The 15,004-nt window shown below is 37.5% G+C and overlaps 1 protein-coding gene across 4 annotated transcripts in view; it reads left to right on the top strand.

Moving 5' to 3' along the window:
- HIVEP1 (HIVEP zinc finger 1) overlaps nucleotides 1–15,004 on the top strand; it is a 116,189-nt gene that overhangs the window by 87,945 nt on the left and 13,240 nt on the right. For all 4 annotated transcript variants that reach the window (XR_014882291.1, XM_085220199.1, XM_085220198.1 and 1 more), the window contains 3 exons: nucleotides 4,281–4,414; nucleotides 5,702–5,877; nucleotides 8,304–8,408. Coding sequence is in view for 3 of the 4 variants with exons in the window: in XM_085220199.1 (XP_085076325.1) it covers nucleotides 4,281–4,414; nucleotides 5,702–5,877; nucleotides 8,304–8,408 (415 nt within the window). In the remaining variant the exon portion in view is untranslated. The remainder of the gene's footprint in view (nucleotides 1–4,280; nucleotides 4,415–5,701; nucleotides 5,878–8,303; nucleotides 8,409–15,004) is intronic.

Raw genomic sequence — 15,004 nt, 5'->3', positions numbered from 1 at the left:
AAATGCTGTAATAGGCAGCTGTCAGGTACATTTATACTGCTTCTTCCACAAAAGAACCATAGTTATCAATTTTTCTTCATTCTTTCTTGCTGACGTTTTGAATGAAGTGTGCTGGCACAGTGAAGGTGAAGAGTTTTGAAGCTCTGCTTGAGGCTGATTTACAGGTTTCCCTCGAGGTTGTTACATAGGAAGAACATACAGTGAGAAATGACCATTTAAAGTTTAAATGGCATCTCAGATTGTACGAGCAAGGTTTAGAAGGCAGGAAAAAAGAAATGAAAGGCACGATAGGTACTGTGATCTAAGACCTCCAGAGTTTGCCTCATTTTATTTCGGTGACTCAGGCAGTAGCATTTCAGCCATTTTCCAGGATGATGAGGATGCTGTCAGAAGACAGCTCTGTGTTACTGATCTCCAGTTTGACCTGGTAATGGAATGATGGAATGGCTGGTGCCCTCAAGGAAGAGTCTAGTAGTGTCATCGTAGAAGCTGTCCTGGATGAAGACAAAAACTAACTTCCCCGTCCTGTTCATGCCCATTAATTCTCTCAGTGGCTTTTCTAGAAGAGAACATCGACAGTCCTTTGGGAAGTTAATATTCCATTTTAAACGAAAATTGGAAAAGAAAATAAATTAACAAAGTAATTCTCAAAAAAAAAAAAAAAAAAAAAAGGAAGAAAGAAAAGGAAGAAAGAAAGAAAAATGTGATTGATTTCTTGCTTAAAAGCTTGGCGGTATACCAAGATCCTTGGAGAACCACAGTTTGGGCTGCCAGTTTTCTGGGGTTTGTGACCATTGTTCAGAAGATGTTTTATCAGATGGTTTGCAATTTTAACGCTGACCGGACAGGCAGCTCCAAGTATTATCACAATGCAATTTATAAATAATAGCAGAAAAGCAGTGCTGTTATCCCTCACCTCTTCTCACACAGTCACAACCCTTTTCGGAGCAATGTGCAGCATTCTGCTGGGGTGGCTGTGTCTGCAAATCTTACAAAGACAAAGCGACTTCATCAGCAACCCCTGGTTTTGCCCCCAGAACCTGGTTGTGTTTAATGAGAGCTCACGTTGTTGCACCACTACTAATCACTGCCACAAAGAAGGCAGTTCTTTCAGCAGTGGGAAACGAAGAGACATGTGAGCAGAATGCAAACAAGGAGGAACCCCAGCTCGATGTTTGCTCTTCACAATTCACTGCTCAAAGGCAATAGGTAAAGTTGCCACGTTCCAGTGGTTCAAAGAACAAAGCACAAAATGGTACTGTGAAAGAAGTTTCTGGAATGAATGCAGCATGTTAAAATGTAACATGGGGTTCACCTGTATGGAAAAGGCTTGTTTCATCTCCTTGGTTTTGGGTTTTTTTTTTCCTCTTTTCTGAATGGTTTTGTTGCCTGAAATCATTGGTGTTGTATCAGGGGCTCTTTCTCTATTCTCTGCATTGATTTTGGCTTCCCTCTCTGAGGTGAGTCAGTAAAGCAGCAAAGTTTGGAGTATGCCAACGTGAAGATTTCCCAGTGTAAACAGGCTGAAGAAAGGAAAGCTTCTACTGACTGGAAAGGTTTCCTTTCTTGGATAATGAGCCACAACAGTCCAACTCACCGCTGGAAAGTAGTTAAATGCAGAAGATTTTTATGTGTGAACTAGTAAAAGTTTAAAGATATTAAAAACATTTCTCTCTAGTGGCTTTGTGCCAGTGGGAAAAATGTTTAGTAAATACTATAATCTGAAATTTATAACTTCAATGATTCAGGCTCCAAGCATGTTTGGGTTTTTTTCTTGTTTTGTTATTTTTTTTTTCCCAGTTATGTTTTAAAGTACCAGAAGTATCTATTGAACTCTGGTCTCTGGGCAGCCCTAACAGTAGGTTTTTTCCAGTTTTATACCAGTAATTGGAGACTGTGGGGTGAAATTGGATCAAGACGAATAAAGTAGAAATGAATCATGGTCTTTGTCTCTATGGTAGGAGAGAGAAAACTGCTAGAAATGGAAGCTGTAAGCAATTGTGGAGAGGAGAGGAACATTTTACAACATGGCCATTTTTCTGCCCTTCCCACTGGCATGTGTGGGGAGTTCCTAGGTTTTAGGTGAGGTATGGTAAAGAATTTTCATGCAGGAAACCCATGCAGCTTAGAAGCTGATTGCACTTAGAGACTTACAGGGGAGCCAAATCCTCTTCAACATGGAAATTTTCATAAAAATTAAGCATGTTTTCTTCATTACCTGTGAGCACCTCTGCAGGTTTCTTTGGCAAACTCAGTGTTTCTATCAGAGCATTTCTGGAAAGGCAGTATTTTGCATGTTAAAGACACTGAAACAGCTGCTAAAAGTAGCATATAACCAGTAAATTAAAGTACATCAGTGGGAGGCAGATAGTAATTTGAACATGTTAGCTTGTCTTATCTCTGTACATAATTGTGTGTATTTAAAAAAAAAAAAAAAAAAAGTGGGTGGAGAGGAGGGGAAAATCCCAGAGGTATTTATCCTGGTGTTAGCTTTTGCACTCTAAGTACTTTTGTGAATATATAATATAACAGTATTTCACCACAGTTTATATAATGACACAGACCCAATACATTTGGAATCTTTATTTTTTTTTTCTTTGTCTTTTTATTATTGAAATTGAAATGTGGAAAAAATATTTAGTATTCATCCTTGATCAGTTACTTAATGATTGTGTTATTCCAGCTGCAGAGAATATTTATGTGGTATTGGATTTATTGCATATGTTCTGTTTTTTTTACATTACTCTTTTCCTTGGTAAATTACAAATGTCACCTGGTTACTCTTTGTTTGCAGTGGAAACAAAAGCAATTCATGTGCTAGATAGTATTACAGGAACTATTACATAGTTGAGTTGTAACTGGTAGAGTAAGCTCATCTTCTGATATTTCCTATCCTAAACATCACCTCCCTCCACTTTGTATGAATACTGTTAAAACACGTAGGGTGAAATTTCTTTCTTCCTACACACAGGCCTGGTTGTCATTTATGCTTTGGTAGGACTACTCATATGCTTGAAAATCCAGCCCAAATCAATGTCAGAACCACTTGAACGCTTATGGCTTGGAGCTGTGCATGCAAGCCTGTGCATATTCCTAGGTCTTTGAATCTGATAGGCAGTCACTTTTCCTCTGATTTGTGTTAATTCCTCATCAACCATGGTCGCCTCAGAAGGGAAGATGGATGCTGAGATCTAGGGGTGGATGATGAGCAGGGACCGGGTCCCAGAACAGCGTCACCCTTCAGTGCTCCTAATGCATCAGTCATTTCAAGTCAGCCAGCAAAGCCATTCCTCTTGGCAAGAATTCTCAAGCTTGCAGCATTAGATTTTATAATGAGTAGAAAACATAAGGCCAGTCTTTTTTCTCTCATCATTTTATTCACTTATCAATATGAGCAAATGTGGTGAGTATGCCAGCTCTGTGGGTAGAACAGTTTATAAATACAGCAGTAATAATTGCTGGCTAATTGGATCTTTCCTTCATTGTTGCCCATTTTATAAATATCCTAGACTCTGGAAGGAGTAGATGTTATTTGGCAATTTTAATTTTTTTTTTATATTTGAGGGGAAAAAAGTTCATTAATAATTGAGAAACATGTTTTTGTTCTGCTAGACCACTGTTGCACTTTCTCTTACAGTTTGGTCTGGCAATGAGGATTAGCCATGGAGTCCTGCTCTGGAAGGGTTCTGGTTGTCCGTTACTAACCTTGCCAAACAAAACAGACAGTATCCACACCACAACAGGAATATATTGTGAAAAATACTAGAAAACAAATGTTACTAGTTAGTACCTCCCATTAGTTTTCCCTTTTTCTTCTTTGTTGGGCCACAGGAAATTAGTTTCTCAGTGATGGGCTTCCTTCTCTATCCATGTAACTCGTAGGCAATGGGCAGCTGGAGCTGGGAGGGTGCTACTGAGATGTCATGGGATTTGAGCCTTGAAGAGAAAGCATCACTAATTGGCTGTGAGCTAAAAAAGGCCACCTGTACCTTCCCAGAGGATGGAAGAGGCAACTCCTGTTGTAGATTGAAAGCATTTCAGTTTTCCGGCTGAATCTCCATATATATTTGCCACTCCATTAATAGTCAGCATGTAGTAGAAAAGAAATTCAGTTAAAGATATTTTTTGATTCTTGTATCTTAAAATATGTTAAAATAATCAGTTATTATAATGGTGGTTTGTGAAAGGAGTTATGCATTTATTCCTAATGCTTTACATATTTGGTGTATGAAAGATAGTAATTTTAATGATAAATGTATGAATATCTCATTTTCTTTCAGCGAGCGTTAAATAGGAAAAAAATAACTTCATCTGAATTCAGCAATAAGGAAAGCTCCGAATCAAGCACTGAGCATGATAAAGAAAATTCCTTTATCAAAAGCGAACCAAGAAGGGTGAAAATCTTTGATGGAGGGCAAGTATTGTACTTTATATATTAGATATTGCTGGGAAGATATTTTATCTTGATTTTAGACCTAGCAGAGACGTTGCTTCCTGTTAGATTTATTTTAAACAACAGTTCCCATTCTGTGGTCTGTGAAAGTTGGTTTATGCTTCTGTGAAAAATGGAAATTCATCAGAAGCGTGGAGTCATGAGAGTTGGGAGAGAGTAATGAAATAGAGAACAATAGGCAGCGTGATTCATTTTTTTCCAAAGGGCAAACATTAATCAGCAGTAAAAGCAGCTAGATACAGCCATAGATGTAAATTCTTTTCCTGTATTTCTCTTCTGTGATAAATAATGTGTATTCTATAGTAAGCTAGTGTAATTGTAGCCAGAGAGGACACAGTCCAGGGCTCAGCAACAGACTACAGTTCAGTTGCTATCTGGCAGTTTGTTGAGGTATATGCTGGCTGCAGAAGTCCTGATTTGAAAAGTGCCATGGAAATATTTACTGAGTTCTAGTCCACGCACTGCAATAGTTTTAAATCAGTTGCCTGATCTGCATAACAGTTGCTTTAGCTTTAGCCACAATGTTGTGCCATGTACAGCATCTTATAAAACAGGATTTATAGTAGGAGAATCTGCCAATAACGCTTGTAAAAGCTTGGGCACAAATGGTGCATATTTTATTGTTCTAGTAATTGGTAACAGTCTATAAGGCTTTCCATTTACAAGTTTATAGTTTGAGCCCAGTCCTGGCCAGCAGGTAGGCTATTGCCAGCCACTCTGCTAGAGCACTGCTGTGTGCCTCTGCACAGCCCCAGATGTTACAGGGAGCAAGTTGCAAAAGCTAAACATTTGGCATCCATGAGCAGAGAGATGACTTTTTCAGGGACTTTTTCCATCAGGAGGCAGTCCCAGTAGCATGAAGCACATTAATAGAGCTTTTGAAAGACTTCCCCACTGTCATAACTGATGTTGTTCCTTCTCTGTATCCATCATGAAGCCTCAAAGATGCTCCTTTAAAGCTCTCCCGTGGTCCTCAAACTTACTTCCAAGAACTGACTCTTTAAAGTATGATCCTGTGTTGTGAAGATGAAATTTGAAATCTTGAAATGGTTAGTCTCAAATGGTACCTTTATTTCAAAAGATACACCATTGATTCTAAGCATGTTCATGATTGTAAGTTTAACAAATACATGCACAGGTTGTTTTTATGTTTTTTATAGTTTTTTTAAATTTGATAGATTATAGTTTCTAACTAGATTTTTTTTTTCCCCTACTACAATTGCTTTATTCTTATGGTGCTGCTACTAGGTACAAATCAAATGAAGACTATGTGTATGTCCGGGGGAGAGGAAGAGGGAAATATATCTGTGAAGAATGTGGAATCCGTTGCAAGAAACCCAGTATGCTGAAGAAGCACATTCGCACACATACAGATGTCCGTCCTTACCATTGCAATTACTGCAACTTCTCCTTCAAAACTAAAGGTAGAGGCACTTCTCTTTGTACATTTTTTTCCCTCTTCTCCTTCTGTATTAAAGCACAGTTCTCAAATCTGGCTGCCCATATGCTAAAGAAGTCACCTTGCTGCGGAGTTCTATTGTTTAATGTTTTCCAGTGTTTGCAGTCCTTTCTGTCTGCTTGTTCAGATAATCATGTATTTGTATGAACAAACTGTGGCATCTCGTCTAGGTTAGAAACTGAAATGGAAAAGGAAAATATGGGAGTATGGTGAAAGCTAGGGCTCATCCTGAGCGAAGATAGGAACACAGTTTTAAGTCCCCACTGATTATTTGGACATATGACATATTTTGTGCTGCTGTTGGCACTCAACAAATTACTGTATTAAAATGGTTTTTAGACCCTGGAAGAATGGAGTTCATTTTCCTCCTTAATCTTCTAACCCAAAGACGGTGTTTAAAGTCTGTTTACAACAGTACTTAAGCACATCCAATTTTAATATGTATATTAAACAATGGTAGATCCAGGACTTGTAATAAGTAGAAGAGCTAGGGTATGTTCACAGTCAAAAGACTTCCAGTGAAAAGTTCTAAGCAATCACATTTTTTTCAGCTTTGAACATCATTCAGGTATAATCTCCCCAGCTATAAGCTCAGGAACATTCATACTTACAGTGGGTTTGAGACTACTCAGCTTTTAGGAGGAAAACTTCACAGGACTGCAAAAAATAGGATTGATAGTCTTCAGATGTGTGATGAACTAACATTGCCTCCTCACACCTTAGGGCATCATATTGTTATGTTGCACCATCTTTAAAATTAAATGCTGGATTGTGAACCCCATAAATTCTGATGAGGATTTTTGCATAGTAGGCTTGCTGGCCCAGTTCCATTAATTAAGCTCTGCCCATTTAAAATTCTCTTATGCCTCAGTTGTAGAAGGCACTTGTACTTGCTTAATGTTCTGCATTTGCTAACCATCACTATTGCCACTGCTAGCAAAATGGCAATAGGATGGGATGGATGGATGCTTGAAGTTTGTTAAACTACCCCTCATGAAAAGCCAGTGTAGGCAGTAATTTCACACAGCATGTAAGGCCAAGAATTTTGCTATTTGTGAGCCAATGGCAATGCCACATAGCTTCATAACAATCATTTCAAAATTTGGAGTGAAATCCTACTCTTCCTTCAAAGTAGGAATTAAATATTCCACAGCTATGGAAGCATTTCACCCACTGTAATTTCTTCCATTTGAATACCTCAAAAAAACTGGATTTTGTAAGATAATGTTAAGTCTTAAATAGACTGTTACTTATAATAATATATAGAGATTGCCCTGAAAGTAATGCCTCCTATTCATTTCCGTGGAAACTACAACAGATACAAAGAGCACAGCCACACTATTTGATAGAGCAAATTCTCAGCTACAAAACACTATTTTTCAACAGTCATCACTATTAGCTATGCGTTTTCACCAGTGACCAACAAGAGCCTGCATTTTGCACTTGTAACAATCTCTGTCACCACTGCTGAAACATGTCACCATTTCATCTCCATAAAGGTTCACCAAGCATTGAAGAATATCAGTGGATGCCATTTCTTCCTCATGGAGGAATTCATTGACACACCTTTGCTTCCCCTGCACTTCCATGTCAGTTGTCATTTTGTCAGGCTGCCCCTTTGCTGCCTTCTGTCTCATGGCAGGAAAATGTAATGGGATATCAATGGGAATTGTGGTTCACATTCTACTGCCATACCACCAATATCTGTCTGGGAGGTTGTGGGCCAACAGAATAAAATAGAAGGCGTTACTTTTGGAGTGGCCCTCATACATTTCACATATTCATCATTTAAAACTGTGATCTACTTTTAACTTTTTTGTGATGATATTTGCCATACTTTCTTTCTAAAGGAGGAGGGAATGGCAGCTCATGAAGCTTCCCAAGAGTTATGCATTCACTTCTGAAATTCAGAGCAAACATTTTCAGGCTCATATTTTGAATAAAATTAATGTGTTTGTCTAAGTTGGCAATGGAAATAATTGCAGTGAAATAGAATCCATAAAATACTAAAAGAATTGCAAGATATGAAATTTAGTTCCACATAGTGATTTTCTGTCAATATTATTTTGAAGACTGGATTAGTCTTTCATATTTGCCAGAAGCAAATGACTTTTTTACACATATGTAAAGTGCATAATCTTCTGTGATTTCCATTTTATTCTGTTTTATCTTGGTGAAGAGCTGAGCCAGAGGCTAGTAGCATTTAGGATGACGAACCTGCTGTAGCCCTTGTCAACTTACATTGAAGGGCAAGGCTCTGCCAGATGTGAAATCAGACTGTACATGTGGTTGTAAATGTAGCCGAATGAGATATGGACATGCTGTGTTTATATCACCAGACATCTGTGTAGTCAAAGAGCAGTTCATTTTTGCTTTTATTTGTTTCTTAAGGAAATTTGACAAAACATATGAAGTCAAAGGCACATAGCAAGAAGTGCATGGATTTGGGAGTCTCAGTAGGCTTAATAGATGACCAGGATGGAGAAGAAGAATTTGGTAAGAATTTAAATCTTTTCTTTGCTGCATTGTTAGATTTATTTTATTGTCACCCTTTACTACCCTTTTTTCCAAAGTTTTTAAATTAATGTACAGGAAGAAGATACAGGGAGGAAAATCTTAGACAGTAATCAAAGGGAGCAAGAAATACTGGAAAAACCTTCACCAAAAGAAATGATGAGCATATGCTAAAGATATGTTGCTGCTGAATTTTTCACAAAGTGTTATGCAGTTTAACTTTATCAGTTTCACAGACAAATCTGAGAAGATTGAAAATACCAGAAAAACAGCTGTTTGGCTAGGAAAAAAATAGTAAAATGTAGGATTTTTTTAAAATAGCTTTGCATAAAATTGTCAAATTTTTGTATACATGTTTTGTAAATTGTATTACTGACTCACCACCCAGAACTATAAATATTTGCTGAGTGCTTTGCATAGGCTTTTCAGGGAGACTGATGATCTTCTGATGTAGAGTGCTGACCTCCTTCACAAATATGAATGGGCATAAATCAGTAAGCAGAAACAAAAGATTTTCATCTGGATCTATTCTACTCTTCCACTGATGTTCTTAGCGTTATGAAAATTATTTGCTAATTGAAATTCTGTACGTCCAACATACAAAACAGCTCTACTGAAACGGAGGTGAGATTGAGGAGAGTTGAGGAGGGCCACAGTGGGTTCACATGGATTTTGCTCAGCACGTTAAGAAATGTGTATCTGTACCAGATACAGTGAGATGTATGACAGGACTGTGTGCTAACACTCTCTTTGGGAGTCTTGACATGTCTTGGTGCAGCGGCGGCATTTTCTACATGCTCCTGCTTTTCAGCAGCAGTGTGAGCTTTGCATTGTGTTTTTCTTCTTGAAGTGGAATAGTTTATTAGATCGCAGATGAGGTTTTGAGAAAGGAAAGCAGTGGCGATCTTCATTTAAACAATAAAGGGCAAGAAAGATGAATGCACTTGCTCCCATATGACAACTGCTAGCAGAATAAGCGAATTGGCTTGAATCTAATTCTAAATAATTCCGGGAATATGACTCAACTAGTGTGATTCAGTTGTGCACTAGGTACCAAGAAATCTGCCTTTTCCTTTTTTAGCACTGTTAGATATATTCATTTTTGGTAAGCTAAAAACATATCCTCCTTTGCAATTGAGGTACCAGAAAGAATAACACAGAAGATAAGCAACAGTAAACAGTTTGTGATCCTTCCCTCAAACACAAACAGTGTTCATTAACCTTTTCAGCCTTCACATGACGGAAAAATTGTCACGACTCCCGTAAGCACTGTTCTGTAGCTTTGTTTAATTTGGTTTTAAATAACACCAGCTCTATCTTTTTCCTAGGAAATGAAACCATTTTATTGATTGATAAGTTGATATTCCCAGTTGACATAAGTTTGCAGTTTAGTATAATGGTAAACGCTCCAAATGTTAACAGATTATCAGTAATACCCTACAGAAATAAGCCATTTCAAGCAGTTGTTGAAAGACTGCTTTTCTTTGGCTCTGACTACATAACTGAAAGACAAAGAGTCCTTACATATAATGTAATGGTTTGTTACAGGTGTGTGTAACTATCCTATAAATGAACTACATTCCCTGACATACAATTTTTGTTAGTTAGAATCTTTTGGGGAGAAATAAACAAAAGCCACAGAACAAGGCAAACAATCACTAGGATTTGCCGTGTAAATCCATGAATCCAGATATTGAGTTGTAAGGCTGCAGTGCATTTTTTTTTTTCAGAACAAAACAGGTAACACTTCCTTTTTTGTCTCCTGTTTTTAACTAAGAACTCAAACAAAAAACATTTTAGTGATAAAGTCCCTGTCTTCTCTAAATGATCCGACTCGGATACCCACAGGAAAACCAGCTGTTCAGGACAAAGCACTAAAAGTCCCATCCAAGAGGCAGGGTAATTAAGCCCATGGTAAACACATGTCTGCCCCAGCTAGACCAGTCCTGCCTCTCCAGTTACCACACAGCACAGTGCATTTACAGTTATCCATGGACATTCAGTGAGTAGCTCAACATTTAAAAAATATGATTGAATCTTTCACCTCACCTAGTCGTACTAGAGGATGTTTCTCTGGGTAACTCAGAAACTTGCTTGCTGGCCCATCTTTAAGGCAAAGAGGAGGAAAAAAAAAGAAGTGTGAATTATTTCCATGTGAGCTTTGTAAACGTAGGTGGTTCTGCTGCGCTCTCTGAAATACTAATTTTTTGGCCACATTTGAATACAAGTGAGTGGGGGTTTTTTTGAGGTGTGTAGGTGGTCTCCTTGCATACAGTACCTTTCACCATCCCTTGGTCCCCTTACTCAGGCAGCCCCACTCTGGCAGCAGGGTGGCCTTGGGAAAGGAGCTTGCCCTGGCAGCCAGAGTCAGCTGGGTCTGATGGCTTTTCCTAGCTGAAAGGCAACGGGAGATGATGTAGAGGAATGTCAGAAAATGTAAGAGGGAATAATTCTGACCTCAGAAATAAAATTTCTTCTTTCCCATAAGCTGTGCAAGTTTGTCTGGTTTCCTGACCCACAGAATGTCTGTCTGTCTATTTTTTTTAACTCAAATACTGATTATTCCCTGATGGCAATAGCAGTATCTACAACTTTCAACTTCAAATAACTAAGTTGTATTTCTTCTAGCAGATGTGGAATTAAAGAATTACTTTTGGAGAGTTAGCCATAAATTTAACAAAGCCACCGGCCTTTTATTTGCTAAGGAATTCGGCAGTTCTGCAAGTATTTTGTACATGCTTTTTAAGCACAGGCTGTCATGATTGGAATATATCATTTTTCAGATTGACATTAGAAGATAGCTTTGACCTGATTGTAATTCAGATTAATAACATCAGCATATTGAGTAAGGAGTGCAAAATAGTGCACGATCCTGAACACAGGTATGTAAACACAGAGCCTGCTTTTTCAGTAATTTGAGAAGCTGAAAATTTGTTGTGCTGTCACATCGAGGGAAAAATAAAGAGATGCTCTGTAGCTGTCTGAGAATATATGTGATCAGAGCTTTTAACATAGCATTCTTTGTGTTTGGACTTGTCATCATTTGGGTATTAGTGAATACTTTCTGGCCTGGCTTTTGTATTCAAAACCATTCCCTCATCCATTTATCTTTCATCTTCTGCTCTGAGGAATGTTCTTGTCACCAAAATACAGGGTTACAATGTAAGGAATGTTAATATCTGAATTAAATTGTCAGGCGAGGTGAACTATTTAGTGTGACGGACTGCAACTGGGGATATCCTCTTCTGCCATCGTGACTGGACGTCTTGCTATTCAGTCTTAAAAACTACAATTTGTCTTCGAATTAAAACAGTTATTAAGTTTGAACCCATTATGTTTCACGTGCACGCTCATATGTAAACGGTAGAGTATGCCAGAATAAATGTAAATAGTAGAGTTATTTATCAATGAAATCTATAGAGGTGGAGAAGTTGTTTAAGTGGTCTCTTTGGAAAAAAAGTTATCTAGAAATAATCAGTACTTTACCTGTAAAAAATCCTAATTTTAAGTTTCAGATGCGTATCATATATGTATGCATATATATCGCATATATATATCACATATATAAAACTACATATATATTTAAATTTTCATTTTCTGCAGTATTAAGTAGACCCTTCTAAAGACACAGTGTTTCTAAGTTAATTAGCTATACCTTACTTATCATAGCAGATTTTAAATTAGTTTCCATGGCTCTTCATTAGCTTAATCATGACTCAGTCTGTGTTTTCACTGCACCTGCGTATAAGAAGTAAAAATAAATGGAAATTCTTACAGTGATATCCTCCTTTTGCAAGTAGAATGGAAGGCTGGGTCTGTGTAACTCACAAGACTAATTATTTTTTTTATTTTTATTTTTAATTTTTAATAGCACTGCCTTGTCTTCAACTAGATATACATTAAGTATGCTGGAGCCTTACACCTACAGCCTGTGAGTAGACTAGCTAATGCTGGGGTGGCTTTACAATATATAGGATACCCAGGAGGACTTAGGGATAAATAATCTCTTTGAAGCAACAGAGATTGCTCTTATTTTTTTTTGTTTAGTTCTGCCTAGTTATTTTCCACGCTCATAGGAATGAAAGTCAAAAGCCCACCTTTTTTTTTTTTTTTTTCTCTCTTGTCTGAGCAGCAGTGGCTAGTACCAGTCTGAGTTTAACCCAGTAGATGTCACTGTGAGTCCTGTGTGGTGATGATGAGCAGTGGACAGTAGCTGAAGCGAGACTGAAATCAGTCAATGAAAACCAATGAGCACAGTTGAAAAGTCAAGGAGACGGAGAGTTTGGATGTGGGTGCTAATGTTGTTTCACCCAGCAGTACTTTGTTTACCCTTACTTCTTTTTAAATTTGTTGGAATGGTTGTGAAACTGTCCGCTATAAGACTAATACAATAGGCAAAAGGCAAGTCTGAGCTTGTATTTCTTTAGCAAAACAGAGGTGAGTTGATGACATACAGACCTTATTTTCAAGTTCCCAATAGTATGATGCCATACTCAAAATATTTCTGCCTTCATTGCCCTAGTATATATATATTTTGTTACATCTGATGAAGAACATACATAGAAAGAGAACAAATGCATGCATTACTAGATACTATATATGCTCATAGAGTATATAAATTTTGTATTAATCCCTAACTGAAGATAAGTACACAATTTGATCTGGTAAGGCCTGCTTTGAATTACTCTGGTGCTAAAAGCCATCAAATTTAGTATAATCAATTATGGAAATAGCTAGTGGACAAACAGGTACTTAATAAGATATATCTTTAATCTGTATAAACAGAACTAATAGTGATACCTATAATTAGTCTATATACTTGTTTCCATTTACTTACAAACTTGTAAAACTTAAGTCATTTGGACGTGTGTTTCCAGGTCTTCCTGGCAGTGAAAGAGCTAGAATGCACATTTTACTTTTGTTCAGAAAACTCTACCTGATTATGATCAAAAGCCATTGAAACTTAATGTCATTGTAACTATAGCAGAAATGGCTCATCTGTAGGGCCTGATGAGTCAGGTCATATGATGGACTAATATACGAACATCTCTCTCTTAAAATTACAAGCTGTAAGTTTAGATTCTGAAGAACCTGTCTGATTGATACTTTGTGGCACAGCAGTGACAAGATGACTGTTGGTAAAAGCATGTGCAGTAAGGATTCCTGTAGAAAAAAAAAACCTTTAAATTGTATTGAGATCCCTGCATCAGTTACCTAGTAGCATCACAGAAAAAGCAGTGCATGGACTTAAAAAGCAGTTTGCTAATGGACAAGTTAGGATGCTGATAATTCCAGCTAATGCTATTGTGCTAAAGAACTTCAAAATTTTTCTTTCTTGCTTTGGGGTAAAATATCAGTATAAAAGTGTTTTTGCAGATCTCTCCATCCATAGCAGAAACAAAATACTGAGCTGATTAACAAACTGAGGACTAAGGGCTAAAGAAATAAAGAAGTAAGATTTCTGCCTATGATCTTTATGCATTTACACCACTTCACTGGATTAGAACACCAATTTTAGTAAGTATAATTACAGCTGGAATGCTTGCAAAATCCCTGATCAAAAGTTGTCAGCCTTTCTAGTACAACTTTGTTTTCACTTGTTCCTAATTTTTGCAGAGTTAATATCTGTAGCTAAAAGTACCAAATTCTCCTAGAAGTCCTAGACCTAGAAGTCATCTTTCTAAAGATTTAGAAGAAAAGATTGCAGCTGACAGAGGATGGGAGACATTCCCTCTTTTTTCAGAAACATTCTTTATCAAAGATTGAGGCTGTCTTGAATGGTTTTTCTGTTTAAATGCTAAGATTTGAAAGAGAAGTAGCCTTCATAAAGCATAACAACTTTTGGGTGTTCTTGAGACATGGAATTACAGGTTGAGATCGTGTAGGGCTTTGGATATGCATTTTCAGTAATGTTTGCAAACTCTCAAAGCAAAGGGTAGGAATGAGAGAAGTGCAGCACAGCCAGGAAAGTGCTTTGGGAGCCCCACTGGGAGCGTGCTTTGCTGATGGCAGCTGCTTCGTCCTGAAGCTGAAGGGTATGTGTAAAATGACTTGAAGAAGCTTTGGATCAGCCATGCATTGAAGGAAAGAAAGGCATTCTTCCTTATTAAGTGTTTTTTCTACCTTATTTTTTTAAATTATTGTTTGCTATTGCTGTTTGGTTTTGGTTTTGTTTTCAGAAAAATCCGGGACTTTTCACATCAGAAGCCATTTCCTCACATGCTAGTGGCCCTTGAATTCATGGCATAGCCCACAGCCTCATACAAAGTTGAACACAAATGGAACAGTAGTTCCATTTGGAAACTGAGTTCTAGTTGTATATTTCAGCTACATAATCATACAGTTGTAATTGTGCATAGTTTAAGACAGGAAGCAAAGAATTATTTTTTTCCTAATTAAAACTTAAAATTAAAAGCCTAATTAAAAAAAAATTAAAGCCTAATTAAAACAAGGTAACTTGTAGGCAGAGTGGAATTATCAAAATGGAGCTGGGCCACCACTCGTAGGTTAACAAGATGGTACTTAGGAAGAATCTTTCACCATGAGTGGTCACAGCCGTGATACCACTTTCAAGTAGA

This window comes from Meleagris gallopavo, chromosome 3, assembly GCF_905368555.1.
Source record: "Meleagris gallopavo chromosome 3, MGAL_WU_HG_1.1, whole genome shotgun sequence".
In the NCBI taxonomy this organism is placed as follows: Eukaryota; Metazoa; Chordata; class Aves; order Galliformes; family Phasianidae; genus Meleagris; species Meleagris gallopavo.
Note: the sequence above shows the minus strand (reverse complement) of the source record. Positions and strands in the feature narration are given on the sequence as shown.